Source organism: Tursiops truncatus, chromosome 9 (genome assembly GCF_011762595.2).
Source record: "Tursiops truncatus isolate mTurTru1 chromosome 9, mTurTru1.mat.Y, whole genome shotgun sequence".
In the NCBI taxonomy this organism is placed as follows: Eukaryota; Metazoa; Chordata; class Mammalia; order Artiodactyla; family Delphinidae; genus Tursiops; species Tursiops truncatus.
Window position 1 is genome coordinate 48,038,190 of NC_047042.1, and position 25,506 is coordinate 48,063,695.

General features: G+C 39.2%; 1 protein-coding gene and 1 long non-coding RNA gene across 2 annotated transcripts in view; one reads left to right on the forward strand and one right to left on the reverse strand.

Annotated features, from left to right (window-relative positions):
* LOC141279541 (uncharacterized) overlaps window positions 1-9,714 on the forward strand; it is a 64,487-nt gene extending 54,773 nt beyond the window's left edge. Inside the window, exon 3 of the long non-coding RNA XR_012333968.1 lies at window positions 8,979-9,714. This is a non-coding gene — a long non-coding RNA (uncharacterized lncRNA). The remainder of the gene's footprint in view (window positions 1-8,978) is intronic.
* Window positions 9,715-11,935: 2,221 nt separating this feature from the next.
* COL1A2 (collagen type I alpha 2 chain) overlaps window positions 11,936-25,506 on the reverse strand; it is a 35,162-nt gene continuing 21,591 nt past the window's right edge. Inside the window, exons 31-52 of the mRNA XM_019927534.3 lie at window positions 25,384-25,482; window positions 24,411-24,518; window positions 23,692-23,745; window positions 22,709-22,762; window positions 21,928-21,981; window positions 21,777-21,830; window positions 21,573-21,680; window positions 21,143-21,196; window positions 20,220-20,273; window positions 19,065-19,226; window positions 18,218-18,325; window positions 17,440-17,547; window positions 17,036-17,089; window positions 16,840-16,947; window positions 16,641-16,694; window positions 16,160-16,267; window positions 15,639-15,692; window positions 15,410-15,517; window positions 14,823-15,081; window positions 14,221-14,405; window positions 13,242-13,484; window positions 11,936-12,400 (exon numbers count right to left, since the gene is read on the reverse strand). Coding sequence (XP_019783093.1) covers window positions 12,254-12,400; window positions 13,242-13,484; window positions 14,221-14,405; window positions 14,823-15,081; window positions 15,410-15,517; window positions 15,639-15,692; window positions 16,160-16,267; window positions 16,641-16,694; window positions 16,840-16,947; window positions 17,036-17,089; window positions 17,440-17,547; window positions 18,218-18,325; window positions 19,065-19,226; window positions 20,220-20,273; window positions 21,143-21,196; window positions 21,573-21,680; window positions 21,777-21,830; window positions 21,928-21,981; window positions 22,709-22,762; window positions 23,692-23,745; window positions 24,411-24,518; window positions 25,384-25,482 — 2,337 coding nt within the window. The 3' untranslated portion in view covers window positions 11,936-12,253. The remainder of the gene's footprint in view (window positions 12,401-13,241; window positions 13,485-14,220; window positions 14,406-14,822; window positions 15,082-15,409; window positions 15,518-15,638; window positions 15,693-16,159; window positions 16,268-16,640; window positions 16,695-16,839; window positions 16,948-17,035; window positions 17,090-17,439; window positions 17,548-18,217; window positions 18,326-19,064; window positions 19,227-20,219; window positions 20,274-21,142; window positions 21,197-21,572; window positions 21,681-21,776; window positions 21,831-21,927; window positions 21,982-22,708; window positions 22,763-23,691; window positions 23,746-24,410; window positions 24,519-25,383; window positions 25,483-25,506) is intronic.

Genomic DNA, 25,506 nt, shown 5'->3' on the forward strand with positions numbered 1-25,506 from the left:
TGGTGTAAGCATTTTAAAATAAAAACTAATATGTAAGAACACTTAGTATTAAAAATAATACTCAAACCACATGAAATAATATACATATTTTTCAAGAGAAAGAAGTGATAGGAAGAGGGTGAGAAGGATAGATAGGCAACATGCATTCAAGTAGAATGGCCTTTCATGCGCTCACCCCCTTTAAAAATTGCCCCACCCATGGCTTCTGGTGCCTAGGTGGTCACCTGTTATACCACATGACTTTAAAGATCATAGTTGATGGGATGTCTACTCAAAGGTCACAAGTTAATAGGCTGCCAAGGGATATATGAACTGCACTGGAATGTCTCCCTAGGGAATTAGAATAGCAAGTTTTTTAAAAAAAGATTGCCAATTAATAGCAGATCTGAAAGGACAAACATGCAGAATATGAATGAGCCAGATTAGTGGTGGAGCTGTAGAGAAAAGAGTCACAAATTCCTGCTCCTGAGATCTCTAAAGCTACCTTAAACAGCCACATTCCAGCTCCAGTTTCAGCAGAGCTGTTTACCTTTCCTGCTCTTATTCCTCTATGCATCACCCTGTCTCTTAAACTTCCTTGAGTGGACCTCTATTATTTACATCTACGTGAACCTGAAGAAACAATGATTCTGAGGAAAAGTACCTATTATACAGATTTAAAACTATCTTATTTACTACAGCTCTATACATAGCCCAGCAGAGTTATTTTAATAGTCAATAATTCTTTCATTTAATAATTTGTTCAACATAAAATCATTGAGCATGCAGTCTGTATTAGGTATTGGGCTAGGTGGTAAAGGAGATACAGAGATGAATCAGACAATCTCTGTCATCTAGAAGCATATAGTTCAATCACACTTTTCTACATAGCATGGTCTTTCATTACTGCAGATTGTCAGATCAATGGTGACCAACTAGTTGCTAGGCAACTTGAAATACGGGAATACAGAACTGATGCACCTTCATTATGATATGAATTCTTCTTTGAAATGTTTGTCAAGAATTGTGAAGGGTCTGAAATTTTCTCTCCTTTAAGGCTACAATGTGAGCCTGCCACGGTTTAATAGATGCTGGCAGAAGACGTGTGACTTCTGGGTCAGAGACAAAGGACTTTATTACTCATGGCAAGGCAAGCAACATGATTTTTATGTTTACTTCTGGTCCTCTTGACCCCAAGTCCCATGGGGGCATGCAGGGCAACCTGATGAATGTGTCACAACTGAGGAACACCAAGCATAGGGAACCCAAATCTTTTAAGCAAACCTGCCTGACATTTGCCCTGTAGGAAAACATCTTTATTATACTGGATAGTAACTTGCCCTCCACTCTGGAGGGAGACACTACCTCTGTCTTCCAAGGCTGTTCACTATCACTATATAAGCATCCTTGAAAAGATACTCCAAAACAAAGATAGTCAGTGCTTTTGTAAGACATTTTGCAGAAACACCATAAACCCTTAGAGAATTGTATTCCAACAGTGTTCTTTCTCTGGATACTTTCTAAAACCATTCAAATGTTTGATTCTTATTTCTATTAACTCTAAGTATATACTTAGAATAAGTAAGATTGTCCCATATTCCCCCATTTTTACCGTATTCTTTTTACTAGGTGTATTAATCAAAACTGGTTTTCTTGTTTGTTTGTTTTACATAACAGAAACCAATTTTCTCTAACTTAAGCAAAAAAGAAAGTTTGTGGAAGGATACTGGATTATTTCATAATTCAAAGAACAACCCCACACTAGTACAGCTCTGGGACCTCATCAGCAGAAGTACATAGTTGTCTCTAGAGTATTGTCATTAGCATGCCTCAACTTCAGTGGCTGTCAGTCTCTGTCATTCTCCACTCCAAGTTTTAAATTCTCAGAGGAGAGGAGTGGAATGGCCCACCTTGGCTAAGCCTCTGCCTCTATCTTTTAAATTATGTCCAAGGGGGAGGGGCCATAAAAGCACACGGACCTAGTAAATCTTGGCTGTTCCCAAATTAGGAGAGAGTTTCTTGGCAGCTTTGGAAGCCTTCCAATTGCTTTCTGCTATATCTGGATTTGTTTGGATTGATATTCCACTGCTCCTAGAGAAATACAGTTATTGTTTTGTGCATTATTCTATTTTTTTAATCAATTAAATACAGTTTTGCTTTATGTGTCGTTTTCTTGGCCATCTTGTGCCATTTCTCAGTTTGGGGGGGGAGTCATTATGTGAACTGATCTAAGCCAGTTTAGTGATTCAAGAGTTTGGGGTAAATATAGGTAGCCTCTGGTGGTTGAAAATAGATTGGACGATTTGTCTTTTCTTGACAATCTTGCTATTAAGTATTATGTTATAAGCAGAGTAAGGCTTAGCCCAAATTTTGTTAATATTAAATGTTTATTAGCTAGTCAAAATAGCTTCAAGACCATTTTGTCAACAATGAAAATTTATTTTTAACATCCTTTATGCTAATTAACATATCCTCTGGTATAGATTTCAATAATGCTATTTGAAATACCAGAGTAGCCACCTCTAAAGCTGTGGATTTTCATAATTAGGGTATTTCCAAGATTACAAAATCAGTCCTGGAATGTGAGATATATGCACATATATACATGAGACCTCCTATGGAATTATTATTATTTTTTTTTTTTTGCGGTATGCGGGCCTCTCACTGTTGTGGCCTCTCCCGTTGTGGAGCACAGGCTCCGGACGCGCAGGCTCAGCGGCCATGGCTCACGGGCCCAGCCGCTCCGCGGCATGTGGGATCTTCCCGGACTGGGGCACGAACCCATGTCGCCTGCATCGGCAGGCGGACTCTCAACCACTGCGCCACCGGGGAAGCCCCTATGGAATTATTTTTTAAATAAATTACCAGACAGACAATATAATAGGTCAAAATACAGGCATTTAGTCAAGCACTCATGCTAATTTCCAAACTCCTTTGTAATTAACATTCCTCCTGACTGGATTAATTGGGTTTGCAATAAGTAAGCACATTTATAATGCTGCAACTGTTCCCAAATTAACTGCTCATGTGTTCAATGAGCCATTACATGTTCTCATTTAAAGCAGCTTAGAGAGCCCATGATTTTAGAGCTGTGGTCCTAATAGTTTTTGGGGAAAGGGGCACAGAATCATCCAAGAATATGTCAATAATATGATGACAGCAATAAACCAATGGTGCCCAAACTTTGGGAGTACATGAGAATCACCTCACTACTCATTGAAAATACCAGATGCCTTGGCTCCACCCCCAGCAGTTCTGATTAGGTAGATATTATGTGTGGTCTGGAAGAACTTTGAGAAGTATTGCACACTTTCTTCCTAGAAAAAGGCACATATTCACATACTTCCAACTTTACCAGTGATTTTACTGTGGCTTTAGTCTAGTACAATTTTTCTCATGACTGGCTGCATATTACAATCACCAAGGGAGTTTTAAAACAATATTTCAGACCAATTAAATCATAATACAAGTGGTATAGGGTGACTAAACTGTCTGCATGTTTCTTTCCCCAACCTAGAATGGAGACTAGAGATTTCTCCCAACGTATCAATTTATTTTACTGAATTAGACTCACTTGACAGATACCTAGCAGAAATGATAATAAAAAGAGCTCAGTTACCCTATAAATCTTATAAAATACACACTTTAATTTGTGTATTGGTGAGAAGGCACATCAGTTTTGGCATTGATTTGTCTTTCTCTCTTCAAAGGTTCAAAGGATTTACTGGACTTTGTACTCTGTTTGATAGATAGCCTTCCCAAGCTTGAGAGAAGAAAAGCACGGCTCTTTTTATAATTTATGATGGCAAGGTGAGTGTTTATTGTAATAGTTTAGTTGAAGAAAATCTAAGAAAACATACGGCACTTCAGATGGACCGTAAGTTCACTCTATTTTAATAGCATGCCCAGCAATAAGTAAAAGTAAATATCTGTTGTGAATAATCCAGAAAAATGGTTAAATGGGCAATTTTCTAGATGTTATCTGAAGAAGGTCTTTTTACCTTTTTTGATTAGGAACATATCATGATGAGCAAAGTAGTAGATGGAAAGTTTAATTTAGTTACATTGATAAAGTTTTTGAAATTATTTTAGACTTCTGTATTATAAAGGAAAGGAGGCTTATAATCAGTGATAGAAAAACCGTGTTGGAAATAGCTATAATCAGAGCTTCTTTTATGTTTCCTTGAAGTGGATCCACTTATAATATTACTCATATAGACATTCAAAGCACTGGCAATAATAGGTGATTTAATGATGTTAAAACCCTTGAGTAAATTTATATAGGCCAAGAAATTTCCCTGAGGACATGAATTTAATAATTATGATCATCTCTTGTGCTGATAACTCTTGAGTTAGGATTTCCACTGCCAGAGACAAAGTTTTAGAAAATCAACTGGTGAAAATTAAGTGTCAGAAGTTTGGATAATTCAACATGTATGAGTTATAGCCGATTTGTGTAGAAAAGCTGGCTTCCGAATGAGCAAAAGGGCCATTTCTATGCTCAGAAACTTTCTCTCAAAAATTGGAAGAACCTAATGGCATAGGGCAGAGACCAATTAAATGCAAGTTTGTTCTATTTGTCAGAAATTTTACTTCTTTTATTTTTTTAACTGTCAGAGTGAAACTATTATTATTTTGTTGTTGTTGTTATAAAAAATTGAAAAGATTTTCAAGCTTTTGATAAAAGTACTTTAAAAAATTGGATTGTGGAGAAGTATTCACCAAAAGTTGTGAGGGTTTGGAAGTTTGCTAGAATCTATTTGTGGTAGAAAAAATTGAAGTGTAGTAGTTGAATTGTAGATGTGTTGCCGTTTTAGGCCACTGCTGTCAGAGAAGATAGTACCTGTAGAAAGGTGATTACTTTTCTTAGCAATGTAGTTAAAGGTTTTCAGGGAAGGATTTGGTTCAAGATGGTGGAGTAGAAGGAGGTGCATTCACTCCCTCTTGTGAGAGCACCAGAATCACAACTAACTGCTGAGCAATCATCCACAGGAAGACACGGGAACTCACCAAAAAAGATACCGCACATCCAAAGACAAAGGAGAAGCCACAGTGAGATGGTAGGAGGGGTGCAATCACAGTAAAATCAAATCCCATAACTGCTGGGTGGGTGACTCACAAACTGGAGAACACTTATACCACAGAAGTCCACCCGCTGGAGTGAAGGTTCTGAGCCCCACGTCAGGCTTACCAACCTGGGGGTCTGGAAATGGGGGGAGGAATTCCTAGAGAATCAGACGTTGAAGGCTAACGGGATTTGATTGCAGGACTTCGACAGGACTGGGGGAAACAGAGACTCCACTCTTGGAGGGCACACACAAAGTAGTGTGTGCATCAGGACCCAGGGGAAGGAGCAATGACCCCATAGGAGACTGAACCAGACCTACCTGCTAGTGTTGGAGAGTCTCCTGCAGAGGCGGGGGCTGGCAGTGTCTCACTGTGAGGACAAGGACACTGGCAGCATAAGTTCTGGGAAGTACTCCTTGGTGTGAGCCCTCCCAGAGTTCACCATTAGCCCCACCACAGAGCCCAGGTAGGTTCCAGTGTTGGGTCGCCTGAGGCCAAACAACAAACAGGGAGGGAACCCAATGCCACCCATCAATGCCCATTGACAGACGAATGGATAAAGAAGATGTGGTACACATATACAGTGGAATATTACTCAGCCATAAAAAGGAGCAAAATTGGGTCATTTGTAGAGACGTGCATGGATTTAGAGACTGTCATAAAGAGTGAAGTAAGTCAGAAAGAGAAAAACAAATATCATATATTAACGCATATATGTGGAACCTAGGAGAATGGTACAGATGAACCAGTTTGCAGGGCAGAAACTGAGACACAGATGTAGAGAACAAACGTATGGACACCAAGGGGGGAAAGTGGCGGGGGCTGGTGGTGGTGTGTTGAATTGGGAGATTGGGATTGACATTTATACACTAATATGTATAAAATGGATAACTAATAAGAACCTGCTGTATAAAAATATAAATAAAATAAAATTCAAAAAAAAGGGGGGGGGGGGCTTTCACGAAGATCCAGCCTTGTAGGGATAATGATAACAGTGGTGCTGGGTACTTTCTCTACACCAACCTCACAAGCTGCTATGCATTCCTGCTTCCGATCCTAACAGTCCAATGGGTAGTGCCATCGTTATCACCATTTTATGGATGATGAAATGGTGGAGACAGGATTTAAATCCAGATAGCTCGGCTTACTAAGCTCCTGTTCTTTCTGGCACATCCTCTTCTCTCTGTTCCGTATAATCCTTAAAACCTCTTGCTTGAATCCTGAAGGATTACTCGCGGTATTTGGGGGCAACATTTGCAGCATCGGGCAGCACTGCTCACCCAAAAGGCCATTCTCCTTTTGAGCTTTATGTTTTTCTCCTTGGGACTTCCATTTATTAGCTCTATGAGAGAGATATTAAGGATAGATTAGAGAGGGTAAGTTAAAAAAAGGGAGCATTGAGGACATAAGGTAGACCACTATGGACACTATCTCTCCATCTGGAAAGAAGGCTGTGTGTCTGGGGCAGACAGGAAATAAGCACAGGAAACTGTTCTATTTTCTCCTCCTAAATCCGAGTTTTCATTCTCTGATGTTGTGCATGTGGCAGTGTTAAAAGACTGGGGTGTTCTATTATCCAGTCAGCAGGGGGAGCAGTGAACTTGAAGTGACATCCAGTAGGGAGAGAAAGGCCATCCACTCAGCACAGTGGTTTGTGAGTGAGTGTTCTTATCCTGCCTGGCATTAATAGATTCCATGAAAAAAAAAAATCGTTTCTGTTTTTTTTCCATGCTGTTTATGGTTAATTATTCAGTGGACACCAACAGCAATGCTGCAGCAGAAAAATATTTACTTTAGCAGAAAAGTACATTTAGTGTTTATGATTAGTAATAATAAAGTACATCTTTAAATATGTAGTGAATTGTAGTTTTAAAGATACCTTTCTAGCATCCATTAGGATTGCTAATTCTGGCCAAGATTACTCTTACACCTTGGACTCAGAATAATAGCTGTGCTTGGGAGCAGCCAGATGAAGAGGAGACATTTTGGTTCTAAGAGGTGATTTGAGGGTCCCTGAAAAACATGTTCCTATTACTGTCCTTACAACCTCTAATAGTGCCCAGATTTTTAATCCCTTTTAGGTTAAAACTTCTTTTTTTCAAAAAAAAAATATATAACTTACATTTGCATATTTTACCTAAAAGGCATAACTCATTAATTGATCTCCATTATTGACTTTGTTCTCATTTGAAGAAGTTCTGTGGACAGGTGCATTTTGATGTTGCAGAGTATAAGGCTGGGTCATAAAGCATGTGCGAAGACTTGTTAAAGCATAGGATAGAGGTCTATAGCAGCGAAGTGAAAGAATGAATGACAAACCTCTATTTTAATTTGGGCCATTGTTGGTTCATTCTCTTGGGTCTTAGGATAGGAGAAGCAGCGTGTTGAGTATGAGACCCAAGGTGAGCTATGAAAGTCTAGTTCAGAAAAGTCCAGGTTTAATGAAGTGGGTAGTACTTCTTTTGGTTATTGGTTTATAACATCTTTTTTGGTCATGTACCCCTTGGCTTAGCTGAAGAAAGTTGTGGACCCTTTTCCAATAAATATGCACACACACACAAAATTTAGCACTCTATTTCAGGAGTTCACTGATGTCCTGTTCTCCCCTGGAGCCCACCATGAGTCCTGTTTAGAGCAATAGTCTCTGAAATGGGGGTGGGTAGGTGATACATGCCAAGGTGTGTGCCAAATGATCCAACGGAGTGTGGAATTTTCTATTTGTATTTATTTTCTGTCTTTTAACATTTTTTTCCATGTAGGTTTTATATTGCACATAATACATTAGTGCAACAGTACACATATAGCATTTACATATAAATAGATTAACAGAATTAGTTGTAAGAGCTCACATTTTTACTGATAGGGAGGCACAACTCAAAATTGATAGACTACCAGTTCGAGAATGGTGCTAATTAAATTTAAATTCTAGTCTCTCCTCTCCCTAAACTGGAGGGCCAGGGATAGGAACTTAAATCAAGAGGAAATTACAAGTGACTGGAAGTTTTAGACCTAATGATGACAGGTAACATTTGCCTACACTTCATTAAGCACTTTCACATATGCCCCACTTAGTCCTCCCAGTGGTTCTGTGAGATAGGCACAGTAGGTATGCTGATGGAAATCTCTTGAGAGCAGGTATGTTAACCAAATTCTCAGAAAACTTAAGAGACTTTCCCAAGGGCCCGTGGCTAGTCGGTGGTGGAGCTGGTGCGCATAACCTTGGCTGCCAACCACAAATTATATGCTCATTTCATTGAACTGCAGGGATAAGTCAATCATTATGGGCTGTCTATGGCCCCATTGTTGCAGTTGCTGGTGCTCCCCCCAGGCCATTGAGTTGTTGAATCCCTGGCTGATCCAGGCACAGGGATAGAAAACATATTTAGCTCCTTGATCAGAGGGCCAGGAAGCTGAGCTAACAATTGAGCATTAGCTCTCTCCTGTTGGTACTGTAATACCAACATATTTCAAAACAGATAGAGGGCTCTGGAAGGGTTTAGATACATCTATGTACAAAAAAGATTTACAATGGGTTATTAAATGGGAGTTTTGAGGCTGGCTTCATGGGAAGTGCCAACCACTGCTTCTCCCAAATTTCCCCTGGTGCCACTGTCAAAGGCAAAGTACTTATCTAGATGGATTGTTGTTCTGACCCAAAATGACATTTCCAACTTTTCTTACATATAATCCAATTTCTGAACTTCCTTTTCAGTGATATTAAGTGGAATAGCATAAAAAAGTCTTTTGGCATTAAACATAATAAATGTGTTCAGCATTGCTCAGGTGTCTTTGCTCTTTGCCAGTGCATTAGCTGTATTGACTTTGGAATTTTAAATGACCCTTTTTACCAGACTTCATTAATATCTCTTCCCCTCATCTTGGCTACCTAGCTCCTTCAACTCTCTCATGTGCAATCTTCTTCCCTCTCACAGTAACACAAGTTAGAGGCAGCTGACCTTCACATGACCAAGGGTCGGGAGATGTTATGAGGAGGTTCCCTTGAGTCTGGTGATTAGCCTCTGAAGAGGGGACCTGCCGTTCAAAGGCCAAGACTTCAGGACATTGCCCAGGCCCTGGAAACACTAACAGTGGACCTCCTGTGTCGGTAAGTACCAGACTGTTCTAATATGTGGCTTCTGGAAAAGAAACATTTAGCCAGACAGAAGGCTAGAAGGTGATATGAGATCTCTGGCAAGAGCTGGCCAGCTCAATCCAAATATCACTGTTACTGCATGAGGCTAAGGTCAATTTCCTGGGATTCCATCTCCTTAATTAATAGTGTCCTCTGCTATCCTCAGAGGACACTTCGTTTAAAATTGTGTTCAGGCATTATTTTATTCTCTCTCTGCAGTTGAGCTGCGAGATCCCTGAGGATGCTGCTGCCTGGTATGGCTTTGTACACCCCTCCCCAGTGTCCCCCAGAGTGGCTGGGACATGGTGAATGATGACTCTTAGGTTAGGATTTTCCTTCTCTTTCAGAAAGTGGGTGGGCAGGAGGGTGACCACCCTTCCCCTGGAGTTGGTCACTCCTCAACCAGGATTGTTTTCACTTGTGACTGCTTATTTCTTTTCATGATATTTTAAGAGTAAATTTGTTGTAAATGATAAAAGTAATATAACTACATTATAGCAGATTTGGATAATTAAGACATAAAAATCATTTCTATCATTACTACATAAATGTACCTACTCAGTATTTTTACATTGCATTTAAAATATTTTTAATGACAGTGTGCTTGAATATTATATTTTAAAGATTGTAACATTCTATTACATTTTTTCTTTTGTTTAATTATCCTCGTAAATGTTATTGAGATACAAAAATTTATTTCACTATTTTCCTATTATTATCTGTTAGATATATCATTATTTTTTCCTCATTAGTATTTATTAGATATTCTATCATTTATTTCCTTATTGTTATCTATCAGATATATCATTATTTAACTATTTTCCTATACTATCTCATAAGGATGATTAAATGATTATTAAGTGACTGCTTGCTTAGGAAATCTGCCTATTTGGATACAGTTTGACAAAAGTCATTACTAACATGTAGCATAGTTTTGGCTCATAGTTGGTACTCAATAAATGTTGGTTTTCTTCCTTCTCTTTCTCCCTTCCTCATACCAACTTTATCAACTTTATGGTTTGTTCTTGTACTGCGAGCCTGAGGGCATAGCCTATGCTTTATCCAGAGATTTCTAACTGGTTATTATGTAAGTTTGTCTTGGCTGTTTCAATTAGTAATTTGTGGGGAGTACTAGTACTCTGATCCCAGAGGTTCAGTTTTATGTTGCTTGGTTAGGTATATTGATTCGTTCTTGCCAGACATAAAATGTTAAAACTACAAAGGATTGTTGAAATCACCTTATCCAGTGGTTTCCCAATTGGTGCATGTCAGAATTTTTCAAGGTGCTTAAAAGAATACTGATTCCTTACTAAATCTTAATTTGGTGGTTGAGGATTGGGAATCTGCATTTTAATAAGCATTCTAGTGTTCTGATTTAGGTGGTGGAAGGACCACAATTTGAAGATACCGTTTGGTTAGCAGACCTTGTTAACTTTTTTAGAGTTAATTTTAGATGTTTATCATGTTCAGTCTTTTGCTTTAAAAACTAATTGAATCTCGAGATGACTTATAACAGGAGGCAAATATTACAATCACAATTATGTTCTGCAACAGGAAATAAGCTCTAAATGAATCTTAAGATTATACTTGACACATTACTATGTTTAAGTGTATTAAAGATGTCATTGAAAGGTGCAGCGGGGGAAAATGAACTTGATTTGACAGGTAGGTGTTCGTGGTACTATTATCCACAACTGTCTGTGCTGATTGACAGCACACACATTACCTCTTAACAGGCATTGTACTCAGTTGCATCAGATTTAAGTGTGTGGCATTTTTACTGAATATTTGAAACTGTTTTAGTTAATAGTATTAATTGTGCATAGACCAACTTTCAGCCACTGTTTCAAAGTGCTTAATGGATAATAAACCAAAAAGTTCTATGGACCTCTACTTAGAATAAACTTAGGTCAACAATTGCCATGTTGCTTAGGTATTATGTATTTTGAGTAGGGCAAATGTTTAACAGTTCAGAGAAGGAATCTTCCCCATGTTATAGATGAACTGAAACTCAGAAAGGTAAAGCACTCAAGGTCATTTAGCCAGAAGGAGCTGAGCCAGAATTGGAGCTCAGATCTCCAGGGTCCTTGTTCTCCGCTCTTTCTACCATACCAAACTGCCCTTTTTGCATAGTTCCTATCTAATGAGAAATACTCGGTCTAATGGCTGGTTAGAGATGCTATAATCCATATTTATACTGCAAAGAGCATTGAAGCAAGGAATTCTACTCAATATTTTCTTTGGAAAACCAAACATGCTTTATTTCATTTTTTGCACAATTTATTTAAACATCTCACATATACAAAATAGGTACAATTTAATTTTTCTGCTTGTCCGAGAAACAAGGCTTCTTTGGAACCATGGGAGAGGATGAAAATGAGACTGGCAAAGAACAAATGCTGAATTTAAAGAAGAGGACAATGTTGGGCAAACGATCCACTTACTTTTATTCGGGAATAAGATGTAAAGTACTGATGTTAAATCAAATGAAAAAAAATACACAATATAACTCAACACAGAGGAGTATTTCTTCTCAAATTCTCCTAGCACCATCAACATTCTTCAAGTATCTGAAATACTATTAGTTAGCACCTTTGTATTTTGAACAAAAAACAGATACCTCAGCTCAACTCTGTCTAGGTCAGCACCTAATGGTGTGGATCACACTCACAGGAAAGTGTTTTGAGGTAGCTTACACCTTTGGAAGTTTGGGTTTTAAACTTCCCTCTGTGGAAGATATTCAAAAGCCACAAGTGGTGCAAATGTTCATGGTTTTTATTTTTCAATTTTTATTTTGGTTTTCTTACAAAGGTTGACATTTTCCACAACAAGTTTAAGACTGTTGAAAAAAAAAATTCCAGATTTTTGGAGAGGGGGAAAGGGAAAGGGAATTAATTAAATCGTATTGCACAATGCTCTGATCAATCCTTCTTCTTCTCTTTTGCCCACAATTTAAGCAAGTAGATGTGCAGAAGAAATGGAAGGATTCAGCTTTCAGTTAAGAAAGAAGAAAAAGAAATGGCCAAGAGAGAAATTTTTCAGATTTCCTTTTTCTTTAATTTAGGTTGAGTTCATTTATTTGAAACAGACTGGGCCAATGTTCAATCTGATTTCTTGGTCAGCGCCACCGATGTCCAAAGGTGCAATATCAAGGATGGGCAGGCGAGATGGCTTATTTGTTTTATATTCAATGATTGTCTTTCTCCATTCATTTATCTTTTTCTGTTTAAAAAGAGAAGAAAAATATACATAAAGCAGCACTATTACGGAACCTAACCATCTTGTATAATATTATATAATTATATATTGCATACAATTGTATTATATAATATATAATTATACAGAACATATATTTATATATAATTATATAATATATTAGATAATATTTATATATAATTATATGTTATATAATATTATATACTAGATATTATAATAACCACTTTTTGGCTTATGTCCTTCTGAAGATGTGTGTCTCAGATCAACAAGTGTATCTTTGAAACAGTAGCATCAGGGCTGTCTTTACAGGGAGAGGTTTCCTACCAGTCTAATTTCATAAAAAAAAACGTTCCAATGCATATTCCAAGCGGCTTATTTCTACAGTATCTTTTCAGGATGTGTGTGGTAGGGTGGCTATGCAGTACTACTATTAGTGAATTTAAATTTTCTTCAATTTATAGTATATTATAGAGAAGGCATAAAGAAAAATTAAATATAGGTCATACTAATGAATAAAATAAAATACATATAACTATAAATTACAGTTTGGGCCCTTTTAACCTCAAGTAATTTTAAGTTATGGGTATACATCATCATTTAAGAAACTCATGTTAGAAGACAAATAACTAATACATGGAACAGAGTATATATTTCAGTATTTCAGAAAATTTCAGAAGGCAAGATCTGATAAGAATATTCTGAATTTACCATCTGAATTTAAACAAATACATTTATGAAAGAGAAATCAAATAAGTTTGGTCTCTCATTCATCTGTTCATTTAATGGTCTATGCTCCACTATCCCACTTCCCAAATAAATGTTATTCCCATACTTCACTATTACTTACAGAGCAGCCATCTACAAGAACAGTGTAAGTGAATCTGCTGTTGCCCTCAGCAACAAGTTCAACATCATTGGATCCTTGCAGAATGACAGCCTTTTTCAGGTTGCCAGTCTCCTCATCCATGTATGCAATGCTGTTCTTGCAATGGTAGGTGATGTTTTGAGAGGCATGGTTGGCCAGCAGGCGCATGAAGGCAAGTTGGGTAGCCATTTCCTTGGTAGTTACTCCTTCAACATTATATTCAAACTACAGAGAATAAGATGGGCATTCCAGTTAAATGAAGAAGGACTCAGATACTAAGAGTCAAATTTAAAAAAACAGTCTGGTATAGAGAGGAATAATGGACTCAGATCTGAACTTGTACTTTTAAAGGAAACTCAATTCACTTGTCTTTGAAATATAAGCTACCTAGAAGGAACATAAGAACTACCAAGCTGAGGCAAGTCATCTCAAAAAGGGACCTGTTTCAGATAAAGCCCAGATACACACAGACACACACACACACACTCACACACACACGCACACGCACACGCACACACACACATATATACGTGTTTCTTTTTTTAAAATAAGAGAGCAAGGATCTAGAGATTCAGACCCCTTTAGTTTTCTATAATTCCCACCAATAAAGTTGATGAAAACTTTTAATTAGAAATTCAGAAAAGCTCATATCTTGAAAATACATGTGGCATGAGTACTGGACTACATGCTGGCCAGTACTCCTTCACACTTAATGACGTTAGTCAGTTTCTCCAGCGATTATCAATTAAGTCACATTTGAATAATTATTTTTGAATTATATGGATATGTCTAATCAATCCATCTTTAATGTGCAATCTAGGATATAACCAAACCCAAGAACAGAGCAGGTTCTTTTAAAAAGCCCATTTTGGTAAAGGGCTAAAATGTAGATAATTAAAAAACGAATAATCCGAACAAGATATTATTTAGTAGGAGAAGGAATGTTTGTAGGATTCCTTACCTGGGTACCACCATTGATAGTTTCTCCTACCCAGACGTGCTTCTTGGCCTTGGAACTTCTGTACCAGTTCTTGACTGGGATGTTTTCAGGCTGAGCCCGGATGCAGGTTTCGCCAGTAGAGAAATCACAGTATACTTTGATAGCATCCATAGTACATCCTTGGTTAGGGTCAACCCAGTAGTAACCTTTTAGAAAAAACAAGACCCAGATCATAAAACCTCTCATTGAGTGGCATATAGGTTCTAATAATCACTAGTCAAAGATTCTGATTCCCATAAGTAACAGTTCTGATTGTACTGTTATATTGTCTACTCCACATTAACAGGAAGAGGGTGGCTATTTTCTAAATTAGACAGTTCCTCCTCTCCTCTCCATGAAAATCAAATCAGGGTACATAATACCATGAAAAGGGCAAAAACAGATATCAAGACAATCTTGAAAATGGGTGCTGGTTGGGAGAAGAAAATGTTTTATTAAGTGGGTATGATTTCACATAATGCAGTTTTTACCCAAATACCTTTTTCCTCTAAATATCAGTGGGAACTGATTTTGAAAAGCCTAACTTGTGAGAAGGGTCATTCTGGTTGGACATCTCAACCTACCACTGCTCCATTCTGGGTGGCTGAGTCTCAAGTCACGGCATGTGCGCGCTGGGTTCTTCCTAGAGCCTTCTGGAGTAAGAAGAGTCTCAATCTGGTTGTTGAGAGATTTCAGAGTAGCATCAACTTCATAATCCTTGGGTCTGAGAGATGGTGGTGAGCGAGGCTGGTCAGCCCTGTAGAAGTCTCCATCAAAACCGAAGTCATAACCACCACCACTGGGGCCAGGAGGGCCAGGAGGGCCAGGAGGACCAGGAGGGCCCTGCAGAGTGTAAGTAAGAAAGAGGAGGCTTTGTATTTGGTTACAGTGAGAGAGAATGAGAGCAGGTTTTCCGTCGAGATTCACACAAAAGCATGTTCTAATAAGTAAAAAAGAATCAAGTTCATGTAAATAACAACTTGCTCCCAGGCATACTTGCAGGGATGGGTTTATAGAGCTCATTGCATACAGACAATTTTTATATATTTTAGAAAACATACAGAAATGGGGGACTACTTTAATGTGTCATTGTAATTGTCTTGGTTTAGTCTAAAGAAGATATTCCCTTAGGTCAGTGATGCCCCTTATTATTTCCCTAAATCATACTTACAGAAGGACCTTGGCTACCCTGAGAGCCACGAATGCCAGCAGGTCCCACTGCACCAGGATGTCCAGTGCGACCATCCTTGCCAGAAGGGCCAGAAGGACCAGAAGGGCCCTAGGGAAGAAGGAAACCAAGTCTGTGTGAGCCAGCAAAAACCCCACAAGGGAGAAGAGGTCTGGGGCTCACTGCCTGCCATAGGCTCCTTTCAGAGATAAACGTCTCTTAGTTGACCTACCCTAGGACCAGCAGGACCCACAGTGCCAGGAGCACCTTGATCGCCATGATGACCCTTTAAAGAGAGAATAGGAAAATCACACTTTCAGAACATGTGTCGATACACAGATTTCAAAAAATTGAATGGAAAACTTTAGTTTCAATGGACTCTGGATTGAGAAAATTGAAAATGTAAAATGGGGCTCTTTTCTCTCATTATGTCTATTATATTCAGTTATTTTTTTCTACAAGCCACTTCAGAAGTGCAATATTAGTCATTCCTCTGATTATATTTATTTTAAGTGGGGTTGAAGGACATTGTTGCCAGGAGATTTTAATATACGTATATTTCTATCTCCCCTAACCCTCACCTTTTCATGTTGGGATGAAATAGCATTACCTCTGAGCTATGGAGTTAGAGAACGGGAAGTGAATATGATGTAGGACAGTTTAGAACAATAGCAGTGAAATTGTGAGGAAGTTCATTCTGTGTTGAAGGACTTTAAGATCTGTGTACATGCTGGATGTACACATTGTACTTACAGCAAGACCAGGAAGACCCTGCAATCCATTGTGTCCCTTTAAGCCAGGAAGACCTCTGGGCCCCTTATCACCAGGCTCTCCCTTATCACCTCGAATACCCTGTGGGCCCTATAAAGAAAAAGGACAGATAGGACATTTACCTTTGAAAGATGACACTCAATTCTCCACAAATATTGTTCAATCTGTTTACAAAGATAATTCAAGACATGCAAAGGTCTACAAGCCATGTGGGTGCTACTCCCAACTCTTAATCTGCTTTAGTTGAGCTGTCTGTAAAGTGGCTAAGCGTTGTGATAATTTAATACAAATAAGAATAGATTTGAAATATAAGAGATTAAAAGGTATTTGTAGCAACTCTCCACATGGACTAAATTTTCAAAAAATATATAAAATCCAGTCTATGTATTATTTATCTTTTTTAATGTACAGTGTGGACTGATCCTCCCTAACTGTTGTACAGAAATCTTCACCATGTACATACACTAGGACCTCTTGGACCAACAGCACCGGCCAGACCAATGGGACCAGAAGGACCCTGTGAATTAGAAAAGAAAAACACAATTTATCAGCCAAGCCCAAGATCCTCCTCCCTAGGCCACCACAGTTCCCAGGTGTGGGGAGGTCAGAGGTAAAGCCTGCTGAGGATGACAGCATTAAGGGACTGGTATTTATTAACTTACAGGTTCACCGCGGTGTCCATGTTTGCCAGTTGGACCCACAGGGCCTTGAGGACCAGGTGCACCCACAGTACCAGTGGGACCAGCGTTACCAGGGTAACCACGATCCCCCTGCCGAAGGCAGAAATGAAGCTTAGCATCAATCTGGCCTGTAGTTTAGTCCCTTTTAAGTTAGAGAACAACGGTGAGGTGTACTGACCTTGTGTCCAGCTTGACCATCGCGGCCTGGGGGACCATCATTCCCAGGGTTGCCCTGTGAAGACACCATGCCAATTAAGGTGCTTAGGGAGGCTCTGTAGCTCACTGACCCCTACAGTTCAGCTATCTGCCTTCATTACTCCCAGTGCCCAATGGAGAACCCGCTCTTCAGGCTGTTAAAAATAGGAACAAGAACTTGCCAACCTAGATTTTTATAGAATTTTCTTTTTAATATGTTGGCCAACTTGAAGTATGCTACTTAAAGACTCATTCCCTAGCCCAAGTTATTTTTAGGATTGTCGATACTGGGAGTGGTGAGTACATGTAGACCTCAGCTCAGGATACAAAGTTACACACAAGGAAGTACTGCTAGGTTACATTTTACAAACCAAATGTTGGACTCACATCACGACCAGCTTCACCAGGAGCACCATTGACGCCAGGATTACCCACAGCACCAGGGGGACCACGGGCCCCAGTTGGGCCTGCAATGCCGAGAGGGCCAGGTTCACCCTAAAGAGGCAGAGAAGACAAAATTCCTCTCATTGGATTGAGTGCCACTCCCATTCTCCCAAAACAACGTTAGCCAGGGGATTCCAGGTTTAAGCGAGAAGGTAGATTGAAAGTGAGTGGGCCACATAATGGTAAGAAGTGTCATTAGTATCATCTTTGCCCTTCTCCTACACACTTAGATGGTCAGCTTTATGTACTTTTGGAATGTTGCTCTGTACAAGGTGAGTCTAGTTTCATCTGATTTTCCAAATAAAATGAATTCATAAAGTTGAGAGAGTTTATGGAGATTAGATGGTTCCTAGTTGCTGTCATGTATTAGGTTTAATAGAATGATTCAGAACTTCTAGAGTTTCATTCTTCCTACAGGATAGATGATGCTAGCATTTCATACTGCAGGGGAGTAAATGCAATTAGAGCTTATATCGTTTTTAAGCATGTAAAAAGAACAAAAATTGTTCTGCATAATGTTAAGCTGTGTTTTTATAGCATGTGTCTAAGTAAGGTGGTATTAAAGCTTCTTAGATAAGTGACATGTGATCTGTATAAAGAAAATGCTATGAATAAAAAATCTTAAGTGGAGTTATTCACTGATCAATCTGTCACAGTTGAAGTGGCAGCTTTTAAATCTTTTCTTATGTTAATGAGAATAAGAATGGTGTCAAACACTCACCACAGATCCAGCAACACCTGGTAGACCACGTTCACCTCTAGAGCCTGGGAGACCCAGAAAACCAGGAGCACCAAGAAGACCTTGAGGACCTGGGGTGCCAGGAGATCCCTAAACAACAGTAAAAATACTGAGTATTACTGTAAGACCCTAGGAGACAACACAGGTTGGCTTGAGGCTTCTGAGAATGAGTTTATCCTCAGTTTAGAAAAAGGCTAATGACCTCCTATTAGTAGAACATATCTTTGGCTGTCTTTTCTCTAGTGAAGACAATGAGTTTACATCTTGGCATGTTTATTTCTTTGTACCTGGTTCCTCCTTGAGACCAATGGAACAACATTTAAAAATATGTGGTTGGGATTAATGAAGCCATCTTTGAGTGAGGGAACAGAGTTCTTATAGAATTTATGCTGGGAAGCAAATTTTGACCTTGGCCTCTAACTGCACCAGGTCTAGTAAAGTCACATTTCAGAGTAGCAATAATACTGCACATTGCATGTTTAAAAAATTGGTAGCTTACTGATATTGATTAATTTACAGTAGAGTGACCACAGCAATGGGATGCTGTTCTAATCCCAGTACCAGTGAGGTACTCTCACAACAGCTTAAAGGGCTGTATTGATAAAACAGTGAGTTCCCTCACTTATTGTCATCTCCATCTAGTGCCTTCTGAGCATCTGCTGAAGCCATGACACCTCAATATCTGTTGGATAGATTTCCTGGCTCAACTGAGCTCTACTTGAGAGCCCGCAATACTCATCAACAAATATATGCCACCTGAAGATTTTTACAAGGGATTTATATTAATTCAACGCAAGGTATTAAGAAAGAGGAGTTTGAAATCACTTACAGCAGTACCAGGCTCTCCAGAGGGACCCTTCTCACCAACAAAGCCAGGGGGGCCAGAAGCACCTGTTTCTCCAGTTCGACCAACTGGACCTTGGTCACCACGAGGCCCACGAAGTCCTTCTTTACCAGCAGGACCAGGGGGACCAGGGGGGCCAGTGATACCCTGTGAGCAAATACATGAGGTCATTTACTTTCTGTTAATCATCACAGATGGGAGAGAGCAGCTGAGGTTCTAAATATTAAGATGCAAACAACTTGAAGCAACAAAATAATATCCTGGTCACTTTGGAGAAATGTTTAGAAGTCTTAACAGTCTTTCTTGTAGAAAGAAGCAACTTTCATCTTCCTCTCCTGGGGCTGTAATAAAGTGAACAACCGAGGCAGAAGCTATGGCAAATGTCTGTGAGAAAAAGCAATGTGGTGCCACCAGCCACCTGGCATACTGGAATCAGAACTACGTCGAGTTATAAGAGCTAGCTGTAAATGAATGGGAATTTGGGTTTTGGAGGACTCTGCTTGTTTCTTTTTGAAGAAAGCCAATACAGGCATTTTGCTCATAATTGAGGAATCACATATGCTCTCAACTAGGTTTAATTAAATGCCTACAGGGAATGAAGATTTTTCTGTTATGAACCTGTGAAAGGATTCCAAGAAATCAACATCTTCGCTATTTTTTTTCCCTGAAACCTTAACCAGAAGACTTAATCCTTTGTAATTAATTAAATTCTCTTGAGTCCTGACAGGAGAGTCTGAATCAGAATTAAATTAGAGGCCAAACCACCTTTAAATTCAGGAACAATTATACTTTAACAACGGAGGCAGAATGTTGGCCATAAAGGGTAATTAGATATAGAAATATCTGATATGTGACTAAAACTGTTCTGTTTTTTATTTTTAACAAAGAGACCATGCCCCTAAAAGGGGACAAGGGGACTTACGTTCACATGAATAAAAGCCTCTTAAACTGATATTTCTAATATAATTTCTGATGATTTTGCCTTAATGAGTCAGAAAAACTGATTTCAGATTAGGAAAGTAATAGCAAAATATTAGTAGCATGTTTTTCATAGGGAGTTTCTTACCAGTTTCTTACTAGAGGCTAGGGATTTTGGCTAGAGTAAATAAATGAAGACACATTTTGAAGTGATTTACTTACAGAGGGTCCAGGAGGACCAGTCCTTCCAGCAGCACCAGGGAAACCCGTAGCACCCTAAGAACCAAGCACATTAAAATTCCACAGTCAGCACCAACTCCAGGAATTTGGGTAAGATGGAAATTTCTCCCTTGGAAAATCCTCAGTACACGTGACCAAGGATGGACCAATGAGTAGGCAGTGACAGCCTCAGGTAGGGTATTATGTTAAATATACCCAGGACCCCGAAGACCCTCCATCTCTACACAGCTTCCTGACCAGCATGCCCCCAGTTGCAATGCCTATATTTTGCATTAAGGCTCTGATAGTTCTTTTTTGAAATGCTAACATATTGCCTGATGGTTGTAAAAGCAAGAAGACAAGACACTATACTATTATTATATATGATCTGTATATATTAATAACTTAACCACCTGGCTGGCTGCTAAGGGAATGGACACTAAGTAATTTTGTTTACAGAAGAAGGTATAATAAAAGACCAAGTGTATTAATTGCTGTCCAATGAGAGGAGGAAGAAGTCAGTGGAGTTGATTCCTGGGGAGCTTTGGGTCTCTAGGAAGTCAGTGTGATAGCACTGGACACCAAGGGAAGGGACCTAATCAGGCAGAAGAAGGGGGGCATCAACAAAATGATAAAAGGTACCAAAGAAATATTTTACCCATTTCACAAACTACTTGGGGTTAACTTTGGTTATCACTACCTCAAGTGAAGTGGTAGCAACATACAGTGCACTGAGTTCCAGCTGGGATTAAGTTAACATTCCATGAATCTGATCTTGACTTCATTATCAGAATTTCTTTAAATAGTTAGCTTGACTCTCAAGACTCTCGTTATAGTCCAAATTACCAAAAATTTCCAAACTTTCAAGTTGTCCCTAATAGATTCTGAAGAAAGAAAAATTATCAGAATACACTGTAAATACTCACAGGGGGGCCTCCATCACCACGACTTCCAGCAGGACCAGGGGGACCATTTGGACCCTAAATGGAAACAAGAAAAGATGGTCAAATCAGAAAACAATCTTTATAAATGTTACTCTTTTCTTCAAATGGATCATTCCCATGTCTATTAGAATCAAATCTAGAAATGTAAAATGATTATCTGTGTTATATAAAATAAATGTCCTTACTTCAATATTACCACCTTTATGGGTAATCAAAGAAGTGAGATAAAACAATATTTATGAAACTTTTATAATGTGTAAAGTGGTATGCAAATGTTAACTCTTATTTTAAAATTGTCTTCTATCTGGTATGTTCCCTGATGTATAGCAGGCACTTGATTGACTTATGTTGAGTTATAAGATTTCATGGGTAACTGCAGAGGCTGTGTGGACCATCAGTGAATTCAACTTACAGCTGGGCCAGCAGCTCCAACGGGGCCTGTGGGACCAGTAGGGCCATTTTCACCCTTGGGTCCTTTGGTTCCTCTCTCTCCTTTTGCACCAGGTTGACCAGCAGCGCCCTGTTGGAAAGGAACAGTTATAGTTCAGGTGTTCCAACTTACTCTACTTGCTAACTTGGAATGTTTTCAGATTAACCTGTGCCACATGATACTCACAGCAGGACCAGCAAATCCATTGGGGCCAGCGGGACCAACCTCACCACGTTCACCCTAGGTGGGAAAAGGGATTTTAAAATGTCTTAGCAATCTTAGATTCATGAGTGTCTAGAAGTTATGAGTGTCTAAAACGACCCAGGTTTTTACTTACAGGGCTTCCACGAGGACCAGCAGGACCGGCGGGACCAGCAGGACCAGCTTCACCCTATAAGGGGGCCAGAAATGAGTTTGTCAGTGTTCCTCACACAAATGCTCAAAGAGGTAGGAGGCAGAGGGAACAGGCGTAGACAGTGGGCTCTTGCCAGAGTTTGCAATTGCATCCAAAGAGATAACTAATTCACATCTCACAGAGAAAAGTGAAATGGATTCTTACTCTGCATAATATTGTATTAATTTTGGAGGGTGAAATGGTATTGGTCATACACTTGCCAAAACACTATAAATCAGTGCCCACAATACCAGGAGGAGGACATTTTAATTTTTAGATGGACACAGGGCTGATCTATTTGCTGCAATTTGTGCTATACAATAAATAAGGTCTATTTTAAGTGGACTGTTCAATGTGAAATGGGCACACTATGTATTTTATTGATTTTTTTTTTTTTTTTTACAATGAAGGCTTCAAGAAGGCTCAGTGCATTAGGATATTGTTAATGGGCAACCCCGAAAGACTTTAAAAGACTTTAAAACAAATGATAGGGATTGAAGTATAGATCAGATACCTGGCACGTGTACAGGAAGGGAAAGAGAACTTTCAACACACAGCGTTTGTTTCTTGCTGCCCCATACTAATGGATAAGTTTTTAAATCAATGGGCTTTAGACCAAGCCATAAAAATGAATTGCCAGGGCCCTTTGGGGCCAGGGTGGCAGGGAATTTTAGATACCGCCATTGGCTCAGAGAGCTGCAACTCAGTGAAAATGCATGCTTACCCGGTCCCCATTGGCTCCAGCAGGACCAGGGGCACCTACAGCACCAGGAGCACCCTAGTACCAAAAAGAAAACAAGTCTTGTTAATAACACCCCCATACCGTCAAAAGTGACCCTTGCTGTTTCCCCTTGCTGTGCTTATACAGTGACTGAACACTCTGGGTGGACATCAAGAAAGCCTTTGAAGCATTTCAGTTCTAATTATCAAGACTATGAGAAGCCAATCTCAGGAGGGGAGTACCCTAGTGGTGAAGGTTATGGAACTAAGTCATGGGCAGGTTAGGAACAATGGGGAGATCTGAACTCTCTGCTCTTGTAAAATTCCCTGGAGAGTAGCAAATGACTAGCCTTGCTAAGAACTGTGAGGACTGTGTGAGTTGGAGAAAGGATATGATGAATGTGCCACAGGGAGTTATCAGGCCTGAGGGAGAGGTGAGAAAAGCCCAAGTGGCTTATGGCCTGGAAGAGCCATGATATCAACACTCTAGGTAAGATTATTATACCTTTATGGGATTATCTTTGGCATCTCCATGGCATTAACAGTTAATCTTTGGAGCTGCTCTTTGAGTGATAAATTCTTAGGGTATACATTTGAATAAATAGGACCTTATTAGAGGTTCTGGCTTCCTAAAATGTAAGAATTATTGTTTTTTCTAAAGCCCTATGATAAACAATCATTTAATGTTCTATTAAACCTAGAGATTTTGGACTGTAGTTTGTACTTGGTATAGTTAACACTAAGGAAGGTAGAAAATTCAGGCTATGATTTTCAAGGGGATAAGTCCTCATTTGAATTTTTCTTTTGGAACATGTAAACTGATATTATTAGTCATAGGTCCAGGAAGGAATGGAATACTCTTTTACAAGACTTGAATCCCTCTTTTGTCAGTTCAGTTTTGGAAAGCTTCTCAACTCAAATTGAGTGAAATGTAAAACAAAACAAAACAGAACAAAACAATCTGAGTACCAACAGAATTCTACTCACACGAGCACCATCTCTGCCGTGGCTACCAGCATCACCTCTGAGACCAGTTTCACCCTGAAAGTAAAAAGCAAGAGCAAAGGTTTGTTTTCTGACCAAATTTTTGAATCAAAATTAATCCACAGTGTTTTTACAGAAGATGCTATAATACTTTTATTTATTTAAGATCTTTAGTAATGTTTTGATTCCCTACCATTCTATAAAATATTGAATGAGGAAAAAATAATTCAAGGCCCTTTCCAAGTTAGTGTTAAATATTCTTTTCTAATTTCCATACACCCTCCTGAAGCGTAATCAAGCAAGGTACAAATTCATGTGGACAGAATTATAAGGCAACATCACAATGGGCTTCAGTGCCTGATCACTCTTATGGCATAACTAATGCAGCAGCACGGTTGACAGCTGTTCAATATAGCTTCTTCCCATTAATTAGGGCAGGCTGAGGCATTATTGTTAGTGGCATTAAAATGAGCCTCATGTATTACTCAACACCATCTGTTTGCGTGAAATTCCATGGTAGCAAGGAATTTTGCCAGATTAGTGAGTTTAGAAATGCGTAGGTGCTAGGTGGCAGAGGGAAACGTATATAGATAGATATCAAAATGCTACCAGACCACCTGCCAAGAACTGTAAAAAAAAAAAAAAAAAAAGTTGACCTTGCACAGCCTTCTTTGTGAGAGTTCATCAACAATATGTATTGAGGTCAAACACTGAGAGGCTACCTTTTCTCCCTTGCCTCCAGGTATGCCAGCAGCACCCCTTTCTCCTGGGAGTCCATTAGGACCAGATGGACCAGCAGAGCCTGGAGCACCAACCACACCAGGTTCGCCCTTGAATCAAACACATGTGAAATCAGTTATTTCTGTGGTACAAGAAGAAAATGAAGAGCCAAACTCTTGAAGCATTCCAATTTAAACATTTAATGGATAGCATGCTCGCCTGCTTAGACACAAAGGAGGCCTACTGAAAGGAGGGAGAATATAACCGAGGAAGATGCTGTTAATGACACAGTGACTAAAGAGAAGAGGGTAGTAGGATGGGTGCCTGTGATTTTTTCTATAACCTGCTCCCAGTCCTCTTAAGGGAGTCAGGCATGGGAGAGAAGAGGGTACGACAATGGAAGGCAGAGAGTGAAAAATGCCCACAAACGTTTTTCAAGGTGAAGTCTCTTAGCTCAGACAGGAAATGTGGAAAGAGACCTCATCAACGGGGGAGATGTTTACATTCTAATCTTCTTAAGAGTGTGGACTATAGCTTACATTTTTTTATAAAACCTTACAATTCCACATACTTAAAACCTGTTGACTAGCTCCTGAGATAAAACCCTTTGAAAGTACTTTCTCACAGAACCAATATTTCCTTTCTTACTTCCTCTCTCCCTCTTACCTTATTTTATTTTTTCCAATATCCTTCCATATACCAAAATAGCCTTTTATAGCAAATCTTTACCCCTTAAAGGTAAGAATCAGATACTCCCATACTAATTCATTTATGTGTGTAGAACACTGGGGTTTTGCCTCTTTTGGAATAATTCAGGTCAGTTGGAATCAGATTGTTATTTACTGAGGTGGAAATCATCACAGAACTGGAAATAAGTTAAAAAAAAATCTGAGAAACAATTCATTTACTACTGTAAAGGATTTACTTATTCTAGAGCACACTAGGCCAAACCAGCAATATGTAACAAAGTTTTACCTTGTTCCCATCAGGCCCTGCAGGTCCAGAAGGACCTCGGCTTCCAACAGGACCAGTAGGACCAGCAGCACCGCTTTCACCTGGGGGACCACGCTCCCCCTGTGAAAAGGGGATTAGAAGAAG